Here is a 27661-nt window from a genome sequence, read left to right on the forward strand (position 1 = left end):
GCCAAAGCGGGGAAGGAGGTAATTGCTAGGGGAAAAGAATATGTGTAAAGGCAGGGGGAAAGGAAAGCACATGGTGTTTGAGGAAGAACTACAATTAGTAACTTTTGGTTGGATTATGAAGTTTTTTGGGGGGTGGGCAAGGTCCGGTGGTAAGAAAGAAAATTCTAGGGGATGGCAAGGATCTGATTTTGAAATGTTGTGCATGCCGAGCTAAAGAGCTGAAAGTTAGCCTTGGCCATGGGGAGTCAGTAAAGAGTGTTAAGAAGAAAGATGTGAGCCACGTGCACTTTAGAGAACTCTCTTTGGCAGGTGTGTGGATGATGGATTAGGAAGGTGTGATGGTGGAACCAATTAGGTGAGAGAGAGCGAGGCCTGGATAGGGCAAAAGTAGTGGGTACGGAGGGGACTAAGATAATGTAGGAGATACTGGGAGGTAAGATGAGAAGGCGAGGGAAGGAGGGAACTTGCTGGGACTTGTGTCCATGGCTGCTTGGCTTTTTAGCCTCATCCCATTATGCCCCAGGTATTGGTGATCGTGTGCAGGACAGCGGGGAGGATGGTAATGCCATGAACAAAGATAGAGAATGTAGAAGGAAGCACAGGTTCTGGGGCAGGGGTGTCAGTCAGTCCAGGAATGGAGGTAGTTAGAGACAGGGTAGCCCTAGTTGAATGTGAAATGTGTGTGGCCCATTCACGCGAAGATGAAGAGAAGGAAAGTACAGTGGGGCCTTGACTTACGAGTGTCCCGACTAACGAGTTTTTTTAGTTTTTTGAGATACCAGCTGTCTCTTGGCCGATTTTTTGCATTGAGTTGATAGAGTAATTTGAGTTAACGAGCTCCTTAACGAGCTCGGTCTCGGAACGAATTAAACTCGTAAGTCAAGGCCCCCCTGTAAATAGAGATTTTAGGTTTAGGGTGGAGGGTAGGGCTAAAGATGTGGGTTTGGCATCTTTAGGGTAACTATGAAGTTAGGGGAATGGCTGAGATAGGAAAGGCTCACCAAAGTTCTCTACGTAGTTAACGCTCAAAATGACACTTCTCTGGCCCTCCGTCACTTCAAAGCACTCGGATCGGGCTGCCTAACAGTGTATTCTCCCTTATCCAGATTCTTCACCAAGGCACTGCCTGCCATGCCATTTCATGCCCTTTGCAATAGGTGGCGCCGACGCCTGGCGAGGAGCAGGCAGCTGCACCCGTGGGACTCGGGACGATGGGCCTGAGAGCCAGGTGGCGGCGCTCTAGCCCAGGGCCGGTGTGCAGTGGCCTGGCAGGGTCAGCGCAGGGCACTGGGGCGAGGCCTGCCACCTCTGGCTCTACACTGCGCAAGCGCGACTGGTTCCCCCAGCCCTGGAGTCTTGTAAGGCAGGTCTCACCTGAGTCAGGTAAGAGACTGGCTGGGAGCGCGGCACCCTCCCGGCCGCCAGAAGCGTGGGTCTGGCCGCACTTGGGCGGTGTGGATAGTCTGCATGCACCACCCCGATCTTGGGGCCACGCTTGGCGCGCTGATGGCCCAGGAGGGCCTGCGGGTGTGCTGGGCGTGAGGACCACGCTGGGTTCGTGGGTGGTGCATGAGGTGTGAGGGCCACGTGGGCGAGGCCCTGGTCCTCATCTGACAGAACCTCAGGCTCAGGAGATCACGGAAGTCCTCTGACCTTCTCTGGGCTCGACTCCCCTACAGCGTGGGGTCATCCTGTTAGTGGGCTTGTCACCCCTCCCGGGACTGAGGTCCTGGGAGGCTGAGCCTTCTTACCTGGGGGTGGGGGGTGGGGGTGGGGGTGTTTTTTCTGGGAGTTGGGGCAGCAAGTGCGGGGAGTGGTAGTGATGAGATCCGGGAGGAAGCAGCGCGCACCATAGCGTGGGTGGGAGTCCCCGGAGGGCATGGGGGCGGAGCACAGCTGCAGAACGCGTGAGGTGATGCTGACAGCCATCCAGGAAAATCGAAACACCTGCTTCTGGGTTGACTCATCCAGGCTGGGAGAATAATCTAATTTGGAAAGTTTTATTTATTTTTTTAAGTGAGTTGTGTGCCCCAGGCAGCTAGGAAATTGCTTGTCTGTTTTAAAGAAAGTAGCTGTTTTCCTTAGAGGACTGTGGTGAGCATCAGATGAGATAATATATGTGAAAAATAAAGAGCTATACAAATACAAGATGTGATTTTATTTCTAATCCTTCAACTCATTTCTGTGTATGAGTGTATGACATGTCCTCTAGGTGTGGAGTAGTGGCATAGCACCAGGTGTGGGCTTCTGGGATGTGCTAGGAATGCAGAGTGTAAAGATATCTTAGTGGTGCCCCATTTATACTGTAATCTAGGGACATGGCTGTCTGTCACCGGGGTTCATTTTAGCTGGTTAATGGACTGTTGCTTCTCTCATCTTTTGCTCTTTTTGCAGCCAAAGACTTTTTTTATGTTTTGTTAATCCTCACCCGAGGATATTTTTCCCATTGATTTTTTTAGACATAGTGGAAGGGAAGGGGGACGGAGAGGGAGAGAAAGAGAGAGAGGTTGGTTGCTTCCTGCACGCACTCTGACCAGGGCTGGGGATTGAACCTGAAACCTAGGTATGTGCCCTTGACTGGGAATCAAACCCACGATCCTTCAGTTCATGGATGATGCTCTAACCAGTGTGCACACCGGCCAGGGCAGCCAAAGACTTTTAACCGTAAAATGAACCTGAAGAGGAGCGAAGACGCCAGTCAGTGTTGGGACGTATCGGTTAAATTTGGTTGAGAGGGAGGTTGATGTGATTGTAGTAATACTTGTTTTCAATTTGTCTTGCTTTCAGCATGAAACGGTATGTTGCCTAAAGAGCTCTGAGCTGAGGCACAACCAGAGAAGATCTAGTTGTGGATTTGACCCTGGCCAAGTCCCAGTTCCTCTCTGAGCCTTAGTTTCTATCAGATGAGCAGATACCGTAAAGGTCAGGCATGCACTCATCTAGAGCACGCATACCTGCCGCAGGGTTACCCAGCCCTTAGTGCAGTGGTTCTCAACCTTCCTAATGCCGTGGCCCTTTAATACAGTTCCTCATGTGGTGGTGACCCCCAACCATAACATTATTTTCGTTGCTACTTCATAACTGTAATTTTGCTACTGTTATGAATCGTAATGTAAATATCTGATATGCAGGATGTATTTAGGCGACCCCTGTGAAAGGGTCATTCGACCCCCAAAGGGGTCGCAACCCACCGGTTGAGAACTGCTGCCTTAGTGACAGGGAACTTGTCATGTCCCAAAATGGCTGACCCAGCCAGTCTCTCTAGACCAGTGATGGCGAACCTATGACACGCGTGTCAGAGGTGACACGCGAACTCATTTTTTTAATTGATTTTTCTTTGTTAAATGGCATTTAAATATATAAAATAAATATCAAAAATATAAATCTTTGTTTTACTATGGTTGCAAATATCAAAAAATTTCTATATGTGACATGGCACCAGAGTTAAGTTAGGGTTTTTCAAAATGCTGACACGCCGAGCTCAAAAGGTTCGCCATCACTGATCTAGACAGCCCTGACTTGGAAAATTCTTTATGTTGAATCGACATCTGTTTCTGTACAATTTGCACTCATTGGAGCCATACAGAGTAAAATGTCTAATGCTGCTTCCACAAATATTTGAGGACTGCTAACACATTTCCTTCTTCCACTTACTCCACAAGGCTTCTTTTCTTCCAACGAAACATGTACAGTTATTTTAAACAGGGAGACAGTGTGGGGTAGTGGAAAGAATGCCAGCTTTGAAGCCAGACACATCTGCGCTCAGTTCCCAGTCCCTTCACATACTAACACTTAGTGCTGTGAGCTGCTGTATCTTTCCCTGGAAAATGTGAATGAAATGCTCATCTAGGCGAGTTATTGTGAGGATTAGGGATAAATTGGGTAAAGACCCATGCTTTATTGTAGGAGCTTAAAATATGAGGACTTTTACACCTTCTGTGACATAATTTGCAATGCATTTTAATTTATCTTCTCTGAACAAATTCCTGTGTGTTTATGTGTCTCCGTGTTTGTTCTGTAGAGCAGAATAAATACTTTCTGTGAGATCTAACTAGCAGAATAGAGTAGGACTAGCTTATGCCAGGTACCTCTCTAATTATAATCTACAGTCTACAATGGTTTTTTTGGGAACCATATCACAGACTCACGGTCAACTAAAACCCTGTCTCTTTAGCACGTGCTGCTGTTCAACCAAGTTTTCCCCATTTTGAATTTCTTTAGTTTATTTGAATTGGTAATAGTGGCTCTTGAAAGTGGCAGTCCCAGTTCTGTCCCGCTGTCTCCATAAATATCCTTGTGTTTACCGTATTTTGCATCTCAAACTGGGGCGAGAAAAATATGATTATTGAACTCCTGGTATCAGTCCCACTGACCTCATACCGCTGTGGTACATCAGCAAGCTGATAAACGCTCAGCTCTCTACACTAAATTTTGCACAAATTCGAGGTCTTATTTTGTGGGACTGTCAGCATTGGAATGTGACAGGAATGTATGATAAGCTACTGGTCAAGTGTGGCCCCGGGAGCCAACAACCAAAAGGGTGCAGGGAGAACCAGCCCGAGGCCGACTTCGGATTGATGTATGGCTGTGTGTTTTCTCAGGCGCGCCAAGGGTTTCATACCTGGGGCCAGATCCTCCCCCGGTTGGAGGAAGCTTCTCCCTGGAAATGTCAGGCACTTTTACAGAAACCATTAACTCCTTGGCTCCTGAAGCCTTACCGCTAATTTTTTCTCTATCGATGTTTTTCAAAGCAAATTCCCAGCTTTAGCTGAGCTGATCTCCTATAGTACCCTCTGCCTTTCCCGCTTCTGCACTGGCGGTTCTTCCCAACAGGACTGCTTTCCCCCTCAAGTCCCAGTTAGAAGTCTTTCCCAAGGAAGTTTTTTCCGAGCTACTCTGTCCACGAGGGTTTTTCTTGCGCGTTAGACTGAGAGTTCCTGTGGTCTTCAAGCGCTTCCCTCGGTCCCCTCTCCCGCCCTTCCTTCCCGGATCTCTCCTCCAGTCTTGCCATTTGTTCTGTGTGGGTGGAAAAGTTCACTTACGTTCAGAATCAGATCTTTTGTGAGCACTCGGTCCATTAGCTACAAAATTGCCTTCATCTTGGATGCGGGTGCTGCTGGTGTGTTGCGAATGAAAGCGCAGAATTGTTTGTAGGATTCACAGATTCCATTGACAAGAAATATGAAAAAAAATATAATGCAAAGGTCGTTGCTATTGTCGTCCTAGTTAAAATAGGAAAGCCTTTGCTCCGTTGAAAGGGCCTATTTAAATTTTTACAAAGTAATTCAGTCCTTTAAAGGTGGTGGTTAGTTAAAATAGGCAATCCTCCATTTGTAAAGGGACTCATTTAAATTTTGTTAAGTAACCAATTAAGGCCATAAAGGGTTTAAATCCATCGGTGGCTTTTCATTTTCTTTAGGACAAATTCCAAACGCCTTAGGATGAAATACTCTTTCTAGCCTAATTTTTTGCCGGTCAGCGCCCCAGCCCAAAGGACTGGCAGCGCTCCCCCAAAGGTCGTGCGGTCCGGCGCCTCCGGTGCTTTGCGAATGCCGTCTCCTCCGGCTGGAATGTCCTTTGTCTGTCTGCTAAATGTCTATTCATCATTCAAGACAACCCTCCCCCTCCCGCTCCCCTTAATTACTTCCTCCTCTGTGCGCCCTCAAATTCTTGTACTTACTCATGCAGTATTTATTAGGGGCCTGCTTTGTGACCGGCACTGTGGCGGGCTCGGGGGATACAAAAGGTGAATAATACTCGGACTCGGCCTTTGAGGGCCTTATATGTTAGGGGGAGGGGGCCAACCTGTCACAAAATGTGGTGGCCAAGACATTAAAGGGAAAATGTAGCAGCATCGGTTCTTGTCTAGCTTCCCCACGGATGGTCGGCCTCTTGCTCCGGGGCAGGGACCGTTCTCGTTCCTATTTGCATGTAGCTCTGCCTCTCAGCGCACTAGGTGCTAAACGAGCATTCGTTGCATGACCCTCCTCATCGGGCACCAGCGGAAGCGTACCCTGGATTGGGCCACACCTTTTGATGGCATGCTCATGGTTGGCGGTTTCTCCCAGGTGTGGTTGGTGGCCCTCGGCCCCCTGGTGCAGTTGGGACTGGGTGGGCTCCATTGGACCTGCCTTTGCCATCCGCACTTGCCTGCGCAGCGGCGGGCAGGCGCGAGTGAGGAGAGGCCTGCACCGCCCCCGCTGGAGGGAGCCGGCACTGCTCGGGCTGCCTGTCTCGCTTGCAGCCCTCGTGCGTTCCTCCGAATTCCAATTTACAACCAGAAAATGAACACAGACACTGTGATTCTCTACCCTTTCCTTGTCAGAGGCGCAGTAAAGACTTTTGAAAGGATTATGGTTGGGGACAAAAAAAATCCTTCCTACTTTTCTGTAACACCGGGGCCCTTGCGTTGTGAATCCAGTCTTACATAAAGGGGCGCTTTCGTCTCATAACCGTGATGGTCATTCATTCTGGCGCAGAACGGATCCTTTGCTGGGGTGGGTGCCGCGGGCGGGCTGCGGCCCGGCTCTAGCATGAGGCCTGTGTTGTGCCCAATGGCGGAGCGAGAGATGCAGATGTTCGCTGGTTGTGACCTTTTTGCTCCGCAGCGGCCGTCCCGTGAATCAGGCGGTTTTCCTGGTGGTCGCTGCGTAGAGCTTGTCATTCCCTACCTAGCCACTTGTTTATGCCTGAGTGGTTGCCCATTCTTAGGGACCTGGGAGGTGTCGAGCACCTGTGGACCGCTGCTTCGAATCGGACACTCGTGTAGTTCAGAGCCCACGCCCCGGGCATGGCGCCAGACCGAGCGGATGCCACACCTGAGGTTGATCAGCCATCTCTGGGGTTGGGGGGCCCACCGGGTGGTCAAAGGGGAAGGTGAGGATTTCAGGGCTCTGTTGGCTTTTCCTGCAGCATTCACTCGCCAGAGGAGGACTTCTGTGGCAGAACCTGGAGCCCAGTGTTGCGGGGGCTGTGTGCCAGCAGTGGGGGCCCGCACACTGAAGGTGCCCCCTAGAGGAGCCTCTGGGAGAGTGACGCGCGCTGTCTGCAGCGGCTGCGGTGGGCGGGGCACTGCGGCGCGGTGGGCGGCGAGGGGCGGGGCGTGGGTGGGCTCTAAAAGCCGGCGCCCACTGGCTCCGCGCTGCCGCGGCAACCAGCACATCCTGGCGCCTCCTCTGCGGCAGTCGCACCTCGCGCATTGCCGCAGCGCGCCCGGGTGGCCGTGCGCCGCTTGCCGCGGCCGGGTGGCCATTCTTCGCTGCTTGCCGCGGTCCGCGCCGCCCTCGCGGGCAGGGTCTGTCCGGCTCCGGCACCCGTGCTCCGGCTCGGTGTGCCGTGCGGCATGGGATAAGACACAGCCATGGTGCGCCGAGATCGCCTCCCCAGGTGGGTGCGCGCCCGGCGAGGGGGTGTGGTTGGGATCGGCCCCGGGGTGCTGGCTAACGGGTAGGGACTCTGTCCCCGAGCTGGGGCGGCGGGTCCGCTACTCGCGCGGCGGAGGGAAAACCCCACGGGAGGCTGGGTGGGGGACCCTCCTGCTCCATCTACTTGGGAGGGGATGTCTCTTACGCATGTAGAACTTGGGATCTCTCTGATTTAGGATTTCTAGAACCCCGGCGCGATTTAAGATTTTTAGACCTCGGCATCGCCCTGGCGCGATTTAGGATTTTTACACACCCACGTTGCATTGGCGCGATTTAGGATTTCTAGACACGGCGTCGCCCCGGTGCATTTTAGGATTTTTAGATCCGGGCATCGCCCTTACGCGATTTAGGATTTCTAGACCCCGCCGTCGCCTTGGCGCGATTTAGGATTTTTAGACCCCGCCGTCGCCCTGGCGCGATTTAAAATTTCTAGACCCCGCCGTCGCCTTGGCGCGATTTAGGATTTCTAGACTCGGCGTCATCCTGGCGCATTTTTGGATTGTTAGACCCCGCCGTCCCCCTGGCGCGATTTAGGATTTCTAGACCCCGTGATTTCGGAATTCTAGACCCGGTTTCATCCTGGTGCGATTTAAGATTTTAACACTCGACAGCACCCTGACGCAGTTGAGGGTTTTTAGACCCCCACATCTCCTTGGCGTGATTCAGAATTTCGAGACGCTGCCGTTGCCGTGTTGGTATCAGGCGTGCAAACCCCAGGTATTGTTGTGGCGCAATAGGATTTCCAGGCGCGGGCTTTCCCTTGGCGCGGTTAGGGTTTCAGCAGCAGGTAGCAAGCACCCTGGCGCGGTTCGTAATTGCCAGGCTCCGGGATGGCCGTGGCGCAGTTGACGATTTCCAGTGCGCGGGGTCGCCGAGGTGTTAGGTACCACATAGGGGTGACTGGGATTTGCTCGAGTTTGTGATCCCCGAGCGTAAGTATTTTTGAGATTTTTCAGTAACAAAAAGCTAAGTGAGAACGGCGATGTGACCAGATCGTCGTGTTACACATGGATTGTTTGCACGGGGTTGCAAAGGCGCTCCTAGCCTCGCGCGATGCCCTACGGTGGGTTTGGTGGTGTTAAACGTAATTTTTTCTATTTACAAGATGAAGAAATCAAGGCTGGGAAAGGTGGATGAATTCCCAGAAGGTTTGTACTATGGTTTGCCAAATTTATTCTCTTGCCTTATGGCTCATAAAATAATGGAGATGCTGGTTAAAAACGTTTAATTCATTTTGCTTACTGACTGCGAGGCTGCTTCCCTACTAAAAAAATCCTACGACGTCATTAGGGGCATTTTTACTGAGGTGATGACGACGGAAAACGACAGGCAGCTTCTTGGTTTTCTTGGCGTCGAGGAGGAGGCAATGCGTGGAGGGGGGGGGGGGTGTTCGGGAGCAGCGTGCGTAGCCGTCCCCCACCCCCCGCCGGGTGGGGGTGCTCCTCCTGCCTGCTCCTCGGGTAGCCCCTCCCTGGCTCGCTGCTGAGTCATTGCAGATACCCGGCTGCTGGGACCTGAATGAAGGAGAGAAGCGGGGGAGGAGGCGTGACGAAACGCGACCCTGAAAAACGTATGAGCTGGAGTGTGGCACAGATAATAGCTCTGAGGAATGGACAGTCTAAACCTAATGCTTTTTGTCATCTCATCTTTCAAAGAGATGCGGGGATGCACCCTACTCCTGTTGTGTGGTGAAAACTGAGATGCAATCATCACGTTCCAGGCATTTAAAAAAATTGTTTCTAGTATTACCTTGAAAGGAAGGTAGAACCAAGTCATTGACTGGATTTTTTTTTTTTTTTTTTTTTTTTTTTTTTAGGGACAGGTACTTTGGTTTGGCGGGGATTGCCATAATGATACCTAAAAGATTTTTTGTTTTTTTGTTTTTGTTTTTACCTGTTGGAACCACAGGCTTATTTATTTTAGAGTAAAAATATATTTTGTGATGGGTAGGGATTGTGGCCAGATTACCTGTAATATGGTGAAAGGGCGTGTGTACAGACACACAGCCATTTCCACGAGAGCTTCATCAATTAATTTCTCTTATTTATAGCTCTGGATTTTCTTCTTAGTATTTTTTTTAGTTTTAGAAGGTATTTCGATTCTGGCTATTTTGAGAACACTTCCATTCTACTGATAATTCTTTCCCTGATAAGATAGAAACAGGGGAAACTGTTTCTAATTCCTGTTCAGCTCTCATTGTTATTATGGACAAGTTGACCTTTGAAGTCCAGGGCTTGGGAAGGTTGGGTGGGCAAACCATGCTCTCCTTCCAATGACAAAATCAATTCCCAGATGTTGGGTATGAGTTCTGCCTTTTTTTTTTGGTGGGGTGTAGGGGGGGGGGGAAGGAAGGAGAGGATGGGAAAGGGGAATCCTAAGAAATTCAATAAATGGGAGCTTCCTCAAGAAAAGCAGAAATATAATCTGCTGCCCTCACCTCTCAAGAGATTAGATATTTAGGGTCACGCAAAACTGCTTATGTTGGAATATGCAGAGCACCTATCTTCTTATTTCACTGCCTCTTTACCCCAAGCAGTTTCTCCACAGGAACCCAGATAGTAGTATTCAACAGGGTTGCACTGGGGTCAAATACTAACAAATACTAACAAATCAAGAGCAACTTCCTGCTAAGGACATGTACTATTACTATACATATATATTTTAAAACATTAGTTCAAAATATATATGGTGGTGGTAGAGCTTTTGACTACATGTGAGGGAAATTTCCCCCTCCCCCCGCCCCCAGGAAAAGCCAATGAAAAGGTGCACCACAGCAATTAGAACTCTCCCTTTTATTTTACATAAAAACCTCTCCAGTTGGTCTTGAGAACAGCACAAGGGAGGGGCTGAGTGATTAAAATGGGGAGAAGAGGAGGACGATTACATATTAAAAATAATGTATTTTTCCTCCTGGAAATTAGAATGGTGAGCAAATATGGTGATTGCCATAGCAGGCAGAGGTGCACTTACGCTCTTGGAAAAATTTCCGCCATGGTTCATATGAGGGCAAGAAAGTCACCGCCTGGTACAGCAATCTCACCCTGCCTTACCAGTGTGGGCTTGTAGACGTGTGTACAATGTCACCTGACTGCTTACGCCTGGTCTCTGATTTTCCCACAGGATGAGGGAGTGGTGGGTGCATGTGGGGCTTCTGGCAATACCCCTGCTTGCGGCCTATCTATACATCCCGCCCCCCAAGTTGTCCCCTGCTCTTCACTCATGGAAGTTGTCAGGCAAATATTTCACCTACAAGGGACTGCGCATCTTCTACCAAGGTAAGAACAGGACTGTGGACCCGCTGTGCATACAGGCCCCCGAGGTCCCACTTAGGTACTTATTTTGTGTCAATTGGTCTCTATTGGCCCTCAGTGATGGAGAGGGAAACCCCATTTTTCCAGGAAATGTGCTTGAAGGAGTGGACGAAACCCCTTGATAGCGGGGAAACGGGAAATGCAAAGAAAACTGCTGGGAGGGTGCGGGTGGTAAAATGGAGATTCCAATCTGAAGAACTGACCTTTTACTATAATTTTTTTGTAGCCTATGTGTATTGATAGGTTTTTGTCTTTGGAGCGCCCCTAGTGTCGGGTAATAGAAACAGTATTCATAGATAAAGCTACCATTAGTTGTCTCCCCCTGCCAATTCCTGATTTCATTTTGTTTACTATCAAGATTGTTATATGCATAACTAACTATGATTTAAGTCTTACACCTTTGTATAAATTAATATGCTAATGATAATTATTGTTATGACTGCGACTTATCAAGTAATTACCATATGCTAGGCATTGAATTATATTTTCAATATTAATTCATTTAATCTCTATAACAGTAATTGGAGATAGGTGCCATTAACCTCATTTTATAGGTAAATAACCTGAAAAACAAGATTGGAAAAGATTTCTTTTGGGCGGGGGTCAAGAGCAATAACGAAAAATGTTTGTCATAAACCGTTTTTCATTATTGCTCCTGACCTCCTCTCATTTGCTATCATCAGTTAAGTAAGTATGTAATTTTCTTTATTTTGGTCATTTAGGTTGTTTCCAATTTTTCAATGTTTTAGTTAATGTCAAAGGGAAATTTTTATATATGTGTTTATTTTTTCCTTATATTTTCAAACTATTCTACTTGTAAATAGAATGATTTTATTTACATGGATTTAAAGAATAAGACGTATAGGATAAAATATATAAAATTTTAAATTGCTTCTAACTAAATTATTTTGCAAACCTTATTTTCAAATTCTCATGCCATTGGCAGTATATGAATATATCAGTTTTAATCTAGTATTATCAGCAAGGTGTTCTACTATTTAAATGTTTGGCTAATTTAAAAGATGTTTATTAAGAACTGTTCCTATTTATATTGGTTAATCCTTTTTTATAGTTTGAATTTTGCAATAGTTTGAGCATGATGCTTTTGATACTGGATTTTGATATTTATCTCCTCTCTGGGAAATAAAAGTGTGGGACAAACAGTGTAAACTAAGGTTCTCACAAGGTTGAGGAAGAGTTGCTATATTTTAGAGAATTTTGTGAGGTCATTAATGATAGGGTACAAAGAATCTGTAGTTAATATATTGTGATTATATATGCTTAACTGTGAAAGTTTTCTTTTTAATGTGAAAAGCAATTTACATAAAACACAATAATGGGAGAAATACTTAAAAAATATTGGTGAAATTAAGCAGACTCCCTTTAAGTATTTTCATATAAAGTGTCCTATTTATGTTTTTTAAATATTTTTTCATATAAAAATATCTTAATAATATTTATATTTTTTAAATATTTAAGATTTCGAAAAATCAAATGCCTATTTCTACCTAAAGCGATAAGCTTGCATTTTAAAAAGAAATCTATTTTTAAAATTAATTAACTTGGACAGGATTTTTTTGTCCTTTATATCACATTGCATAAATTTATTATCTTCAAGGTTATCTTTACAGGGAGTTGGCCTGACCCGTCTCTCTCTTTCTCCCCAGACTCCTTCGGCGTGGTCGGAAGTCCTGAGATAGTCGTGCTTTTACATGGCTTTCCAACATCCAGCTATGATTGGTACAAGGTAAGGGAATCAGACTTTCTAGGTCCTACTACGTCTTTAAAAGTCCAAAATCAAGAATTTTGTTATCAGCACTGAAAGGCTCTTGCATATTTGAATTGCTTAATAAAATAGGATTAAATGTAGAACTACTTTTCATTTACTCCCAGTAAATGAAAAGGGAGTAAAAAACCGTTTGGCAATCTGGGAAGGCTCATCGCCAAGTTAAAAACGCTGGAGTGCCTCCCTCAATAGAGATTGATTATTAGGAATAAAGCACTTTGTAAGTGGATCATCTGCGGGCCTATGGTGGTTTCATGTGGGGTTTCCCTTTATTGAAGTCTGTTTGTTAAGCTGAGAAAGGGATGAAACCCTTATGCTGCTGTAGGTTGGAGGGGAGGGGCAGGATCAGAGAGACCAAATCATCCCTTTCTTTCTCGTAGATCTGGGAAGGTCTCACACATAGGTTTCATCGAGTGATTGCCCTGGATTTCTTAGGCTTTGGCTTCAGCGACAAACCGGTACGCAGCTTCTGGATGGGACCAGGGTTGAGGGACGGGTGGGTGCGATGGAGGGGTCAGGCCGGCAGACAGATCGGCACTCATGACTTCATCCTGTGTGTCTGGGCTTCCTTCCCCTAGAGACCGCACCACTACTCCATCTTCGAGCAGGCCAGCATCGTGGAGGCGCTTTTGCAGCATCTGGGGCTTCAGAACCGCAGGGTCAACCTTCTGTCTCATGATTACGGAGACATCGTGGCCCAGGAGCTTCTCTATAGGTCAGTGAGGCCGTTCACTCATTTAAGATGCTGGGGCAGTCCATTGTTCCTGGGGTCTTTCAGCCCTTTTGCCTTTTGGAAGCTTGTCTTCAGCCGCTGCGTTGGTGCATGCCCACTCACTCAGATGCATCTGCCTCCCGTTTCTAGGTTTAAGCAGAATCGCTCTGGTCGGCTGACCATAAAGAGTCTCTGTCTGTCAAATGGAGGTAATTGCCTGGGCAGTGGGTGGAAGGGGGCGAGGGCCACATTTCGATATCGGTGACACTAAATGGCACTCGGATGGTATTATTGCAAACAGACAGTTTAACGAGGGGGTCTTTACCTTTTTTACGCCATAAATCACTTTGGTGGTCTGATGAGATTTAATGACCCTTTCTCAAAATAATGTTTAAAATTATATGTTAGGATTACAAAGGAAATTAATGATAGTGATATTCAGTTAATAAAAAGCTGTGTTGTAATATGTGCTTTTAAAAAAAATTGATTTATCAGAAATATCAATTTGCTGTTTCACTCATTTATGCATTCCTTGGTTGATTCTTGTACGTGACCCGATGGCGTACGGAGATGACGTTCTAACCAACTGAGCTCCTCCGCCAGGGCCTAGATGTGTGTGTGTGTTTTTTAAGGACCCACACTTCCTGAAGAATCCCTGGTTTCTTTTCCTGCCCCAGTCATTAACGACACTGTGTTCTGAGGCATGGGGAGAAACACGAGGGGAGTCAGAACCTAGTCGTCAGCAGTATGGACGACTGTGTACATCATTTTCCCCGTTTCTCTACCTTTACAACCTGAAAGTAATCCCAGTGGGATATGCTTTCTTTGACCTGTTAAACCTAGAATTCCATGGGGAAGGAATTAGGATGACAGTACTAATCTATTTATAATTAGTTTTTTAGCAGTGAAGGCCCCAAAGGTGACAGTGAGTAGGGTAGATAGTCTCCAGTAAGGGACCTATGTTTGCCTTAAAGTTGCTGGAAAATGACTAACGGAAGTCTCTTCTTTTCCTACAGGTATATTTCCCGAGACTCACCACCCGCTCCTGCTCCATAAGGTTGGCTCCTCCACTGACTAGATCGTAGCTCTTTAGATTGATACTAACATAAACAATGCTGGGACCTTCTTAAGGGCCATTTCTGTTGTAAAAGGCCGCAGATAAAATCCTTCTCATCAATTTACATTAGAAGTTAGTTTTTCCCTTCTTATGAAAATATGAGCATTAGAGGGCAATAGTACTTGGAGAAATACAGTATCTCCAAGATTTGTGTCATCAGCATGATGGTGGACAAATTGGGACCTCAGTCTGAAGTTGAAGATATCAAACATCTTAGGGATTTAGTGACGTGCAGAAATGGAATCTTAACGGGAATTAGAAACAGTTTGCTTTCCATGAGAGAATGTGGGTTGGCAAAACAAAAAACTAAAAGCCAATGGCCAAGCCTTTCAGTAGGAGATTTGGCTAAAGTCTTTTTTTTTTTTTTTTTTAAGTTCTTAGTATAAAACCCTTTGTCCTGATTGTGTTCTCTCTCTCTGGATTCTTGATTTTTACTTATTTACCTACAGATTCTCAAAGATGGAGGCCTGCTGTCACCCATCCTCACACGAATGCTGAACTTCTTTGTATTCTCTCGAGGGTAAGTCATTGTCAAAGACTGATTTACTGCAGCCTGGGAACAAAGCTGCTGCCATTACAATTCTGGGCCAAATCCTAGGGTTTGGTATTTTAAAGCAAAGGTGTTGGTCACTTGCCAGGGAAGGAGTAGAAGGAATTCATAAATCAGTTAAGGGTCAGACTACATGATTTTGGGGTTCCAATCATATTTGACATTCTGAATTCTTACACTTATCTTTTGGTTTTTTTTTTGACTCTTTCAGTCTTGTCCCCCCTGTCTTTGGGCCATACACCCGACCCTCAGAGAATGAGCTGTGGGACATGTGGGCAACGATACGCCACAATGATGGGAACTTAATTGTCGACAGGTAAGAAATAACCCTTTTGCTCTGGCTTCCCAAGAGGCTTTTTTTTTGGGAATATGTGGGATTGCTTGTTCTGTTCTTGGCTGGCTCTACCGTCTCAGAAGATGGTTGGTTATGACTTATGAGGTACACCCAAAACAGTCATGCTCTGTACTTTCTGAGGAAAGAAATCCAGCATAGAGTGAGCCCTGAGGCGAAGCAAGGTGCCACACTAATTCAGTTGTAATTGCTGATTGGCTTTGGCAAATCCTTCTTCGGACTTTTTGTTAATATTAAGTGCTCCACCATGTGTAATCACAGTTATGAAAGGCATTTAGTGCCTTCCTCAGAGTACCAGTCTCTTCCTTTTTCGTATCTTTTCTGTAGCAACAGGGACTGGAGGGAGATTTCGTTGTCTTGTACCAAGACTTCCCACGCCTTGGTTCAGATACTGCTTTTACGGAGGGGCTAGAGGTGGTGATGTCCATAACTACTCGAGATAAGGCCATCCTTTGACCAGCTAGGTCAGTGTAGCTTCCACGGCTTTAACTGATGGCTTTGCTGGGAATTGTGAGGGGGAGAGAACCATTCTTCCCTCCCACCCCAATGGGATCCCAAAGATTTGTTTTACTATAAAAAATTGCAAAACAAAACCCTCATTTAAAATTCCCACATACTTCTCCAAAATGTAAAAAGCACTTACGAAACTCAACTATCACCTATTAGAAATAATTCCTGGAGTTTCCAGGCAGAATAACGAAAATATATGAGTTTGAGTTCTAAAATGTGGCTATGGCAGCTTGTCATTGTAGGAGAAATTCTCCATTTTATCTGTGGTCAGATGAAATGCAGAGAATGAAACTTTGTGCTTAGGAACTTCTACACTTAGAACATTAGAAGTAGATGTCAATTTAGCGATCGTGTAGTTCAGTTCTCTTATTTTTAAAGAGGAGGAAATGGGTCAAAAGATGTGTGTTAGACCTTTGAGTTACAGAACTAATTAGTGGTAGAGGCACAATCTGAACCTGGGCTTTCATTACACATAACCCAAGCTAACGCCCAGCCTTCCTACATCCCATTTCCTGTTTGACGAACACTAAGAAACATTAATTCTTACACTGGTTGTAGGCATGATGACTGCTGCAGCTACATGGAGGTTAACCGTAGAGGTTAACAGAAATGAGTAAATTCAGCTGGCTAGTCCCAGGCGTGCCAAGTTGCTCCTGGATTAAAACACATACTGGGTTCCTTGAGGCTCATGTCAGGCCTTTGCACCCCTCTAACCATAAGCGTTTCTTGTTCTCCTGCTAATTTACCTGTCCTATAGTCTCTTACAGTACATTAATCAGAGGAAGAAGTTTAGAAGACGCTGGGTGGGAGCTCTGGCCTCTGTAACTATTCCCAGTGAGTATTTCTGTATTACATCTTGATAGGAAAACTGAGGGACTAGGGTTAAAATAATTGCCTGATTTAGCAAATAAAAATAAAATAAAGACACAAAACTAAATTTGAATTGCAGATAAACAGGTCCTTTTTTTTTTTTTTTTTTTTTAAGGAAAAGTATGTGCTGTGCAATACGTGGGACATACTGATATGGAAAAAAAAAAAATCAGCCCAGCCAGTATGGGTCAGTGGTTGAGTGTTGACCTTTCAGGGCACATGCCTGGGTTGCAGGCTCAGTCCCCAGTAGGGGGCGTACAGAAGGCAGCCAATCAATGATTCTCATCATTGATGTTGCTCTCTTCCTCTCTGAAGTCAACAAAAATATATTTTAAAAAATCATTATCTGAAATGCAGCTGGTCATGCTTTATTTAATCTGGTGACCCTCTCCACATCTGGAACATCGGTGCCATGCTGTAGAGTGAAGTATATAAAGCACTGAGATACTGCTAAGGTAACTACCACAGCATGGCCTGGAGTGGGAGTTAGATTGGTTTCCTGCTGTGCATTGCCAGTGACTATCACATTAAATGCTGAATTCTGGGACAGAAGGCTGTCTGAATTACTAATCAAGAGCCTACAGGTGGTTCTGCTCATTTACCTCTTAATACTTACACATTTAAAAAGAAAAAAAAATCAGTGCTGTGTCTCACATACAAAAATAGTGTTCAAAAACCGGTGGGTTTCAAATGTCAAGGGTCATTTATTGCTAAGAGAGAGACTTGAAGAATGACAATATCCTGGAGTCAGGGAGAGAGAATGCTGCTCGGGGCTGAATGGCTTGGTGTGTACAGAGAAAATGTCCCAGATGGACTCAGTTGTCAGCTTATTCCCAGAAGTTTCTTATAACCTACTTATTGAAAGAAGCTAGATTTTTATCATCATTTTTTTAACGAAAATTTGTTCTGGAGGGGTAATTTTAGTCTGGGGGAGAACAGATGTGCAAGCTGTTAGTAATTAGTTCCTTTTCTCTTCCCCAGTTCATTTTATCTACGGGCCTTTTGATCCGGTGCATCCCTATCCGGAGTTTTTGGAGCTGTACAGGTGAGCCTCCCTCAGGGGCTTCGTATTGTTAGTTCCTCCTCCCGACAGTGCTCTGGCCACTGTCTCTGGCCTCAGTGGCTGTTCATCCAGGAAACGTATGATAAAGGATGAGCTGAGGAATCTTATTCTCACATAAATGTAAAGTCAGGAAATGGTTATACATTCTCTTGAGTTATACATATATGTATGTATGTATAGTTGTTATACATTCTCTTGAGTTATACACCTGTTTTTACTGTATATATATATGCTACATATTCCTAGGTGGACAGGTAAGAAAACGCTATCATGTGAACTAAGGAATGGAAGTGCGTAAAGTTGATAAAAAATGTCTGCTGTAGTCTCATTGCAAAGCTTCAGCTGGACATCTGCAGGGAGAGATGGAGAGGAGCTCACAGGAAAAGTGCCTCGTCACTGGTTGTCATTTTCTCTAGGCCAGTGATGGTGAACCTTTTGAGCTCGGCGTGTCAGCATTTTGAAAAACCCTAACTTAACTCTGGTGCCGTGGCACATATAGAAATTTTTTGATATCTGCAACCATAGTAAAACAAAAACTTATATTTTTGATATTTAGTTTATATATTTAAATGCCATTTAACAGAAAAATCAACAAAAAAAATGAGATCGCGTGTCACCTCTGACATGCGTGTCATGGGTTCGCCATCACTGCTCTAGGTACTTACTCAGAAGGTTGGAATATGAAATCTTGACTGATTTTGTTTCATAAGAATGTTCCATCCTTCATATGGCCTAGTAGAAATAATCCAGTAGTAAATAGCTTGCATTTAATTTTCAACAAAATACCCTCTCTCATCTCCTCTTGCGGTTAAGGAAGGTCTTTTGTTATCCTTACCTGGACAGTGGTCCACTTATTTGATGCCTCATGCTTCTCTAAGGAGCTCGAAGTCACCCTGCTTTGACATGTATTGCAAAAGTGTTTTATTTTTAAGTTGTTGTCTGTTGGATTATGAACATGTAAAACCTAGTCTGTATGTGTCATAAATGGAATTGGCAAGCTTACCTGCCTAAGACACAATTGCAAAATAGAAGCTGAATAAGCTCTTTGTTGGTTCCTTCCAGTGTGGTATGTCCGCAGGGACATTTACTAGGGCTGCCCACTGGCTTACCTCCCTCCCCCTCCCTCCAGCCTCAAGTTCACCTACGTGCTGTTCTCTTCCACTAGGAAAACGCTGCCGCGGTCCACAGTGTCGATTCTGGATGACCACATTAGCCACTACCCACAGCTAGAGGATCCCATGGGCTTCTTGAATGCATATATGGGCTTCATCAACTCCTTCTGAGCTGGAAAGAGTAGCTTCCCTGTATTACTCCCCCTACTCCCTTATCTGTTGTGTATTCCATTTAGAAAGCAATGCCCCAAAGAGGTCCTGGCCACCAAACACTTCTCTCACAAAGGCCCACCTGACTCACATTGGTGAACAGCATATAGGACAAAGCCAGGAGAGGCTCTGACTAAGGGTGACCTGATAGTCCACCTCCCATTCCTTTGACATCTCATCAAGTGTACGGACTTGCCTTTGTGTTACTAGGAAAGTCTGATGAGCACTGCTGCTCACGGATGCAGAGACACACATTCTTTTGCATAAGACTTTTCTGAAATACTTAGAAGTGTAATTTTTGGCTCAGCCCCATTGGAACCTTGTAGTAAAGAATGAGGAGAGGATGGCTGCTTCCCTCTCCTTGAGTGGCTTTAAGGGCACGTGCTTTTTTTGTTTTCTAAGCAGCTTCAGGAGAGAGTAAGTCTCCCCTGTCATAACTTTGGCTTAGTTTCGTCAGCTGCATCTAATTATAGACTTTTTGTTAAAATAGATTTTGCTTTAAATAATGCAGCTTTACATAATGCAGTATTCTAAGTGTACTTTAAGACTATGATTTACTGACATGTGTTATATCTATTTTAGAAGGGTACTACACCAGCAGACACTCACTCTGGCAGAGTAGTGAACCTTATTAAACATATTTGACTTCTGTATAAATTGAACTAAATCCAAACTTTAAAAAATTTCCTAAAAGTCATAGGACATCAAAGACCAACCGCATCTGTGCCAGAGATTTACTGTTATTGGCTGGAAAGACCCAATTCTAACAGCGAATAACAGTCTGCTTCTTCATACCTCATTGCTTCGAAGCACATCCCTCCTGAGCTAACGGGGAGGGGAGGGGAGCGTTGTGCAGTCCCAGTGCCCACGCTGAGTGCACACGGATTCCTTTTGTTACGAGTGCTTACTTCTCACTGGTTGTGCCAGAGAAGCTTCCTCATGTAGCTCTGCCATTCCTGTACTTTACAGACAGGAAAGTTCCAGAAACTTTAAGATCAAATTCTGAAAGGCCTGTGAGCAAAAGGTGCTGAATACTTTTTTTAAAGTCACAGTTTCATTGTTTTAGTCAAAGTAGGATTAGGTGATTATTTTAAATTCTTTTTTTAAAAATTAGCAACCTCAAGTATAACAATTGAAAGTGGAATAAGTGTTTATTTTCTATTAATAAAATGAATTTTGACAAAAGTGGACTCTGCCTTCCCCTCCCCACCACCCCTCCGGGATAAAGTTTTCCAACATTGCCAGGAGCTTTCAGACACATTACATTAAAGAATATAATGAAGTTGAGCAGCTGGGGTATAGGATAGTATTTGCTTTACATGTTCACCCAAAGCTGTACTATCACACCAAAGTCGACCAATGGAACAAAAAGGAAAAAAGACAAAAAAAAAAAAAGACATGCACAAAGACAGACGTTTGCTTGATCTGCTGGCTCAGGGCCAAACATTTAATTTGCTTCTCCAGAATCATTAATCTTTAAAAGCGGGATTCTGGGAAAATCATGCCACTTGCCTAAAAGCCCACTGACAGTGAAGTACATCAACTTCATCTTGCCCAGTAAAAACTTATCCAACAGAAGCCAAGATAACATCCACAGGTGTTTCCTCTTTGCTTCTGACAGTCACCTGCATGGTCACTCCATCCGCTAAGGCCAGCTTGGCCCTCACCAATAAATCATAGCCACCTCTGTATACACCTGAGAGAACAAAGTGAGGAAAACCATATTGAGAACTCAAAACAAACTCTGACGAGTGAAATTCATCATGCTCTGCTTGCATTTCCTTTCTATTACTTTAGTTTAGCTTTTCTAGAGATTTGTGTTTATGGTAGGAACTGCTTCCTACATACAAATTTGAAATAACCTTTTATATTCCCATGATACCAGGTACATAGAAGGTATTCAAGAATACTGGTTTGGAGTACTCAAATGGGGGAGGTAGTGGCACTAGTATCCATGGGAGAGATTTAAGTAAGTGTTTTAGGCCAAATATACATCTTTAAAGAACAAACGAAGCACAGCATGCAAGTTAAACAGCTAAGACAAACTGCTCACTGTGACAGGGCTTCACATGGTAACGCATACGATGGGACAGTGGCAGGGCATGAAATGCCCATACATAGCCCTTCCTATTAAAGTCTGCAACAAAATAAAGGGGAAATCCGATCAAGTTCCTTACCTGCCAGGTAGAGGGCATGGGAATTCTTGTTCTCGGGGACCTTCTCTGACCTTTCACATGGCTGCATGCCCAGAAATGTAATGATGTTGTTGACAGCTTCTGTGTTGACAAGATGGATGCAACAGTATCAGGAAAGGTCAGCACAGGGGCTGCCTCTGCACCACTACGCAGTGGGAGCTGGGACTAGAAGGGTGGTGTGTGGGTAGAGGCCACTGGACTAGGAACTGGTTGACTCAATTAGATGACAGGGTCCTGGCCTTTCAAGTGACTTAGTTTAGGCAGCATTAAACCAAAGTGTTCTTCTGGAATGATACATATTCCTGTTAGGTTTTACACTGCTGTCAGACAACACATTGATAGCAAAATTGTTCTCACCTTGAAGAGTTTTGGTAGAACTGAGGGCAAAGGTCTCCTGTTTCTCAAAAGTATCTCCCACTTCTTCCCAGGCAGCAGCAAAGTTGGGCTTCAGAACTTTCTGAATGTGGTCAGACACACTCACTTCAAGATCTTCCAGCTAGTGGGCACATGCAGGGGTCAGTAAGCGACAGTTCTTTCAGTACAGGACAAAGTGGGAGGGGCTAATGAAAAGGGTTTTATCATTCTGAGATACATCCTATGCAGGAGCCTAGGAAAAACCATCACCAAACTAGTTCAGTCCTGTAGTCTGGATAAGTCTAACGATGTAGGCCTTAGCAAAGAAAAGCAAGAAAATATGGCTAAAGCTATATTCAGATCGACATCTACACCCTTGAGGTACAAAGCAGTCATGTGGCCACACCTAACCATCAAGTTCAAGCCATCCAGGGCCTTCTGAACTTCGCATTCACTAACAGGTTGATATTTCTTCACGTTTTGCCTGCATTCTATGAAGTTATTCAGTCCATGACGTAGCTAAATTATAAGCAAATTAAAAGCTGCTCAACAAAACAACCCCAACACTTTAAATAAAGCTCATTGATCTCAAAGAAAATCATGTACTTATTTTCATCTTGTAATTACCCCTAATATAAAGACATAGAAAAGGGTGAGTTGTTTTAATCAGGAAGTGGTCAGTCTCGCTTCCCTTAGGCACAACACACTCCCACCGCAGAGGAGGGTTAGTCCTGGCCTACACAGTTGTAATGTGAGAAAATAAAACCCCTTAGGTTCATGTCAGATGTTCCTAGGAAAATGTTCTCTTCAGGCAGAAGTCAGTGTGCAAGGGTGTCCAGGTGTCTCTGGGCAGGGGACACTCACCACGTACTCATCGTCATACCCCTCCTCAGCTGGAACCCCAGTGTCAGGGTCACAGTCCCGGACAGTAAACTTCATGGTACAGCTAAACGTGCCGGCAACTGAAAGAGAAAGAGCAGGCAGGCCAGTGTCAGTGGGCAGCGCAAGCACAAAGTTCCCCTAGTAGCTGAGGGAGCACCATCTGCACTTGGCACTGTGTTCTGTATCATCAAGTGAAGCACACACCACTGTTTCCAGGGAAGTAGTTCTCGAAAGCAGCCTGTATGCTGGTCAAAAGGCAGCCTCACAAAGTATAATTTTAAAATCCATTCCCCACTGTGGGTTAGAATAGTACAAAAATGACGACATTGGCAAAACTCTACTTTTGTATTGGTATAAAGAAAGCAGCAGGGGAGCTACTTTGGGAGGTTTCTGCCATGCCTGTCAAAGGGGACTACACGTGGAAAATGTGAGAACCATGGCTTTAGCAGCTGACAAAGCCAAAAAAATATGGATAGTAAAAAGCACACTGATCATTAACACAAAGCACAATAGTCTAAATATCAACAGATAATACTATTTTTAGATTGTGGGTCCACAGATCACCAGAATGAACTTGCTTTATTTCAACTTTCAACCTGCAGTGAATAGGTCAGCAAGGAGATGCTAGTATTGGTAAAGTCAGTGTCTTAAATGCAAAAGCAAGTGGGTGATTAATATGTTTTGAGATAACTGGTGGAAGTAATAAGAAATGGAGGTAGGGGCACATTTTTGGAAAGTGAACTTCATGAAAAGTGGCCCTTCTGAACTGCCTGAAGGAGGGGATTAAGTATGGGTGAATTAATTGGATCTCAAGAGATGTGGAAGAGCTTCAGTGAGCAGAGCAAGGTACATGCGCTAAAGGAAAGAGGCCAGAAAGGCCAAGGGTAGATGGAAACAGTAAGAGATATGCTAATGAACAGGTGCTGAGAAGAGAGACTGTTTAGGAATATATTTGAAATACCTAGGAGACTAGATATTTTCCAATAGGCTCTGGTGAGCTGAGGCAGTCCTATGAAGAATAGGTCTGAATTCAGAGAACAAAGGAATTTAGAATACATTGAAAATGATGGTAGTGAGTTGACCCATATAGAAAGAGTTTACCTTTCAAGACTACAGAATCAATTTTTTGTTGTTGTTAATCCTTACCCGAGAATATTTTTCCCCATTGATTTTAGGGAGAGTGGAAGAGACAGGGCAAGACAGAGAGAAACATCAATGTGAGAGAAACACATTGATTGGTTGCCTCTTGCATGAACCCTGACCAGAACTCAGGCCAGGGAGGAGCCTGTAACCAAGGTACATGCCCTTGACCTGAGTCGAACCCAGGACCCTTCGGTCTATAGGTTGACACTCTTATCCACTGAGCCAAACAGGCTAGGGCTACAGAATCTATTTTAATACAATAGGAGGTTGATGGAAGAATGATTGTGGTTATATTAAGCTAGAATTTACTGCCAAGGAAGCAGGAAGAAGAAAGAAAAAGGTGGAAGTTAACACAGACCTGGAATGGGTCAGTTGAGGTATTTAAAACAATGAAAGGAGAGAGAGGGGATTATGGTAGGGACAAAGGTAAAGATCAAATAAGAATGGAGAGGCAGGCCCAACCTGTTGTGGCTCAGTGATTGAGCACCGACCTATGAACCAGGAGGTCATAGTTCGATTCTTAGGGCACATGCCCTGATCAATGATTCTCTCTCATCAGTGTTATTTCTATCTCTCCTTTTCCCTCTCTCTCTGAAATCAATAAAAATATGTTTAAAAAAAAAAAAGAATGGAGAAGCAGGATAGACATTAGTAATACAAGATCATATGAACCCCTGGTTGGTTTCAATTAAGCAGGGAGGATACAGACAAATGAGGAAGGAGGAATAAGGAGATAAGCAGGAACAATGATAGATCACAGCTTTGGAAAACTGGTTGAATTTTATGTGCTAGTAAAGACAGAAGATGCTATGTGTAAGTAAGTGATAAGGAGGCACTGAATAAGGAAGCAAATAGGAATGCTATCAGTAGAGATGTTCCTGAAACTTGAGTGGCAAATTTTTAATGAAATGATTTTGTTGATACAATGAGAGGTCACAGGGAATCTAAGGTGAAATCCAGTAAAAACCATTGGTAGAAATCTATCAATATTGCTAGAAAGGATGACTGACACTGGGTGATGAGGAGAAGGGGGTGGGAAGGAACCTTTCCGTGGCAAGAGAACAACTCGAATCCTTTGCCACACAAACAAAGCCAGGCAGATGATGGGAGTAAGAGAAGGATGCCCTGAAGATCTACATTAAAATTGTCCTCAGAGATGAGGCTTTTCTTGTGAGAACTGGCTGAAATGAGAGGACTACTGAGGAGACTGGTATGGAAAGAGCACTGAAGTGTAGAAGAGGTGGGTGCTGGAAGCTAAGTAAGGGGAGAGGCGTGTGAATTGGGCAGGTGTACAGAACCCGCAATGTGGCAAATGGCGGGGAGTTGCCAGGTCTCAACCACTGGATGGGAGACTATTGCTAAATAAGAAAAGGAGGTTCCAGAAAGCTTTGTTGGAATAATAATTAAAGAACAGGATGTGGTCCATGGGGCAGAAATCAGAAAGCGTGTAAAAGGGATAGATCTGCACCAGTCCATGCAGGTCGGGGCTAAACTAGGAAGGAAATGCACGTATCTAGTGCAGCCGTGGGCAAACTACGGCCCGTGGGCCGGATCTGGCCCGTTTGAAATGAATAAAACTAAAAAAAAAAAAAAAAAGACTGTACCCTTTTATGTAATGATGCTTACTTTGAATTTATATTAGTTCATACAAACACTCCATCCATGCTTTTGTTCCGGCCCTCCGGTCCAGTTTAAGAACCCATTGTGGCCCTCAAGTCAAAAAGTTTGTCCACCCCTGATCTAGTTAGTGCGTAGGGAATCAAGGGAGATGAAAGCGATGGAGCAATTTGTGCCAAAAGTGAGGAGTCTATCTATACCTACCAGGAAGGAGTGCTGAATCCAGGGGATGCTACACACATGGCAGGAGGGATGCTGAAGATAAGGTGTTTCTCTAGCACAAATATAGGGGACAAGGAGAGGGGTAGGAGAGTAACATTAAAGTTTCCCTCAGACGAAACGTGGTCACTAAGGAATGACAGACATCAACTGGAAGAGGACAGCATTCCTGGGCCACAAGTCATGCGGCAGTAAGAAAGAAAAGAGATGAAGCAAAGAAAAGGAAATACTATATAGTGGAGGGCCCACAAGGCAGGTGTGGAGTAGAGATCTAGAATGGGGAACTCTGTCAGAGTCAAAACAGGTCTAATTGGTCACCTTTTGGGTGTAAAGATCATATTGTAATGAGAAATATAAAGAAAGAGTAAGGATAGGATCAAGAACATGAGTAGGAGGCAGTCATAGACTAGCTCTTGAAGCACCAATCTGGAAGGAAATTGTTAATTAAAGGACTTGGGTGACAGGAAAGTTTATAAGGAAGCTGACTAAGATGAATGTTGATAGAGTGGTTGCTGGAAGCTTTAGAGCAGTGGTTCTCAACCTTCCTAATGCCGCGACCCTTTAATACAGTTCCTCATGTTGTGGTGACCCCCAACCATAAAATTACTTTCGTTGCTACTTCATAACTGTAATTTTGCTACTGTAATGAATCGTAATATAAATATCCGATATACAGGATGTATTTTCATTGTTACAAATTGAACATAAAGCATAGTGATTAATCACAAAAACAATATGTAATTATATATGTGTTTTCCGATGGTCTTAGGCAACCCCTGTGAAAGGGTGGTTCGATCTCCAAAGGGGTCGCGACCCAAAGGTTGAGAACCGCTGCTTTAGAGAGAGGAGGCTTGACTTAGAGGGTGTGGGTGACAGTATGTCCAAGTGGGTGACAGTATGTCCAAGTAGATGACAGTATTAGATGGGGAGTGGGTGAGGACTCTGAGGGAGGGAAAGCATCCATTCCTCCTGTAGAGAGCTGGTAAGTGAAGGGATGACGGGTAGTTAAGTTATCCTAGTTTACTGCATAGTGTGTCATTAAAGCTGGTTGCTCTTAGAAGTTGTCCTGCCATGTGAGGATTGGCTAAAAGTCAAAGACATTTCCTAGAGAGACTTGTATGAAAATATCATGGAGAGAGAAGATGACGGAGGCTAGAATCTAAGAATGGAGAGAAGACAGAGGATTTAAGCTGGGGTGCAGAATATAAGGTGTGAGTAGGGAAGGGCGTAACAGAGGGCCAAAATGAGGAACACTGGAAAATGGTAGAGTTGGCTGTTAGAGAGATGTGAGCTAAGCTAGATTAAAACCAAAGGGGAGAGAATGTGAAAAGGAAGTGACTGAAGAACTAGTGTTTGAAGGAGTGCCATGTGGGAATCTTATTTCAAGTAATAAGTGTGACCAATACAGCGAAAGGCTGAAGAGTCTAAATGGGATGGGTTTCAGTGATGGCCAGTGGCAGGAATCCTGGATTGAATTGGGAGGGCAAATGTATTTCATGTGGAGGAAACATGAAAGGGAAGACTACTGAATCCACGAGAAATGACAAAGAGGGTAGCTGAAAAAATAAGCAGCTGTGTAGGTAACAGGTGCTTCTGTAGGGTCAATCAAGGAGAAGAGTGGAAGAGCCTGAGGAAGAGAGCTTATTTTGAAGATTGGCAGTACTGGCAGGAAGGATAAGGCACCATACTTATACCAAAGATCATGATTAAATGAGAGAGAGCCTGGGGCCTAAGTAAAGTGAGTACTACATGAAAAGTGTTGAGAGTAGGTGGAATGGCATGGGCAGATAAGATGAGGAATAGAGTTTCCCAGAATGGGCAATCTTGTAAGGTTTTATAATGAGTCTATTTGGTCAAATGTTGGGTCTTAATGCCACACTTGGAAAAGCAATATATATACAATGGGGAAAAATCGAAGCCTGAAAAGTAAAAGGAAGTTTTAATTAGGAGGATTAGAAGGAGATGGATTAAAATGAACCGTGATATAAAGCTAGGGTAGTGACTTTAAAGACACCAGGATAACTGAGTGGTGTGTCTATAGCACTGATGAACCAACTGAAGCCTCCTTTTAGTTAGCTGCCTCCTTTCTGTTGGAACTTCATCTCTTGTTCAGATGACAGATGAAATTATACTATATGTAATTAAGATGTTGGAGGGCAAACCACCAAAGGGCGATACAATGTTCATCATGCAAAGACCACATTAAAAGTATCCTTAGAATTTACTCTGTCCTG

The 27661-nt window shown here is 44.6% G+C and overlaps 2 protein-coding genes across 2 annotated transcripts in view; one reads left to right on the forward strand and one right to left on the reverse strand.

The window, feature by feature from the left end:
• The first annotated feature begins 7307 nt into the window (after window positions 1-7307).
• Window positions 7308-26405, forward strand: MEST (mesoderm specific transcript). Its single transcript, XM_070423905.1, has 12 exons — window positions 7308-7386; window positions 10545-10699; window positions 12403-12482; window positions 12902-12979; window positions 13100-13236; window positions 13384-13442; window positions 14250-14290; window positions 14800-14870; window positions 15112-15216; window positions 16520-16596; window positions 17614-17677; window positions 18861-26405. The coding sequence occupies exons 1-12, from the start codon at window positions 7361-7363 to the stop codon at window positions 18976-18978; spliced, it is 1011 nt and encodes a 336-aa protein (XP_070280006.1). The 5' UTR covers window positions 7308-7360; the 3' UTR covers window positions 18979-26405.
• Window positions 20150-27661, reverse strand: part of COPG2 (COPI coat complex subunit gamma 2) — a 220151-nt gene continuing 212639 nt past the window's right edge. Inside the window, exons 21-24 of the mRNA XM_070423904.1 lie at window positions 22431-22528; window positions 21570-21708; window positions 21195-21293; window positions 20150-20713 (exon numbers count right to left, since the gene is read on the reverse strand). Of these exons, the coding sequence (XP_070280005.1) occupies window positions 20583-20713; window positions 21195-21293; window positions 21570-21708; window positions 22431-22528 (467 nt within the window). The 3' untranslated portion in view covers window positions 20150-20582. The remainder of the gene's footprint in view (window positions 20714-21194; window positions 21294-21569; window positions 21709-22430; window positions 22529-27661) is intronic.

This window comes from Myotis yumanensis, unplaced genomic scaffold (genome assembly GCF_028538775.1).
Source record: "Myotis yumanensis isolate MYYU_CA2020_CCGP unplaced genomic scaffold, mMyoYum1.0.hap1 SCAF_9, whole genome shotgun sequence".
In the NCBI taxonomy this organism is placed as follows: Eukaryota; Metazoa; Chordata; class Mammalia; order Chiroptera; family Vespertilionidae; genus Myotis; species Myotis yumanensis.

What these genes read in the sequence shown, in the direction of transcription:
- MEST (XM_070423905.1), top strand. Translation starts at nt 7,361, where the DNA reads ATGGTGCGCCGAGATCGCCTCCCCAG. An exon ending in CGCCGAGATCGCCTCCCCAG is followed by an intron (nt 7,387 to 10,544) that starts GTGGGTGCGCGC and finishes ATTTTCCCACAG; the next exon opens with GATGAGGGAGTGGTGGGTGC. An exon ending in GGGAACTTAATTGTCGACAG is followed by an intron (nt 15,217 to 16,519) that starts GTAAGAAATAAC and finishes CCTGTCCTATAG; the next exon opens with TCTCTTACAGTACATTAATC.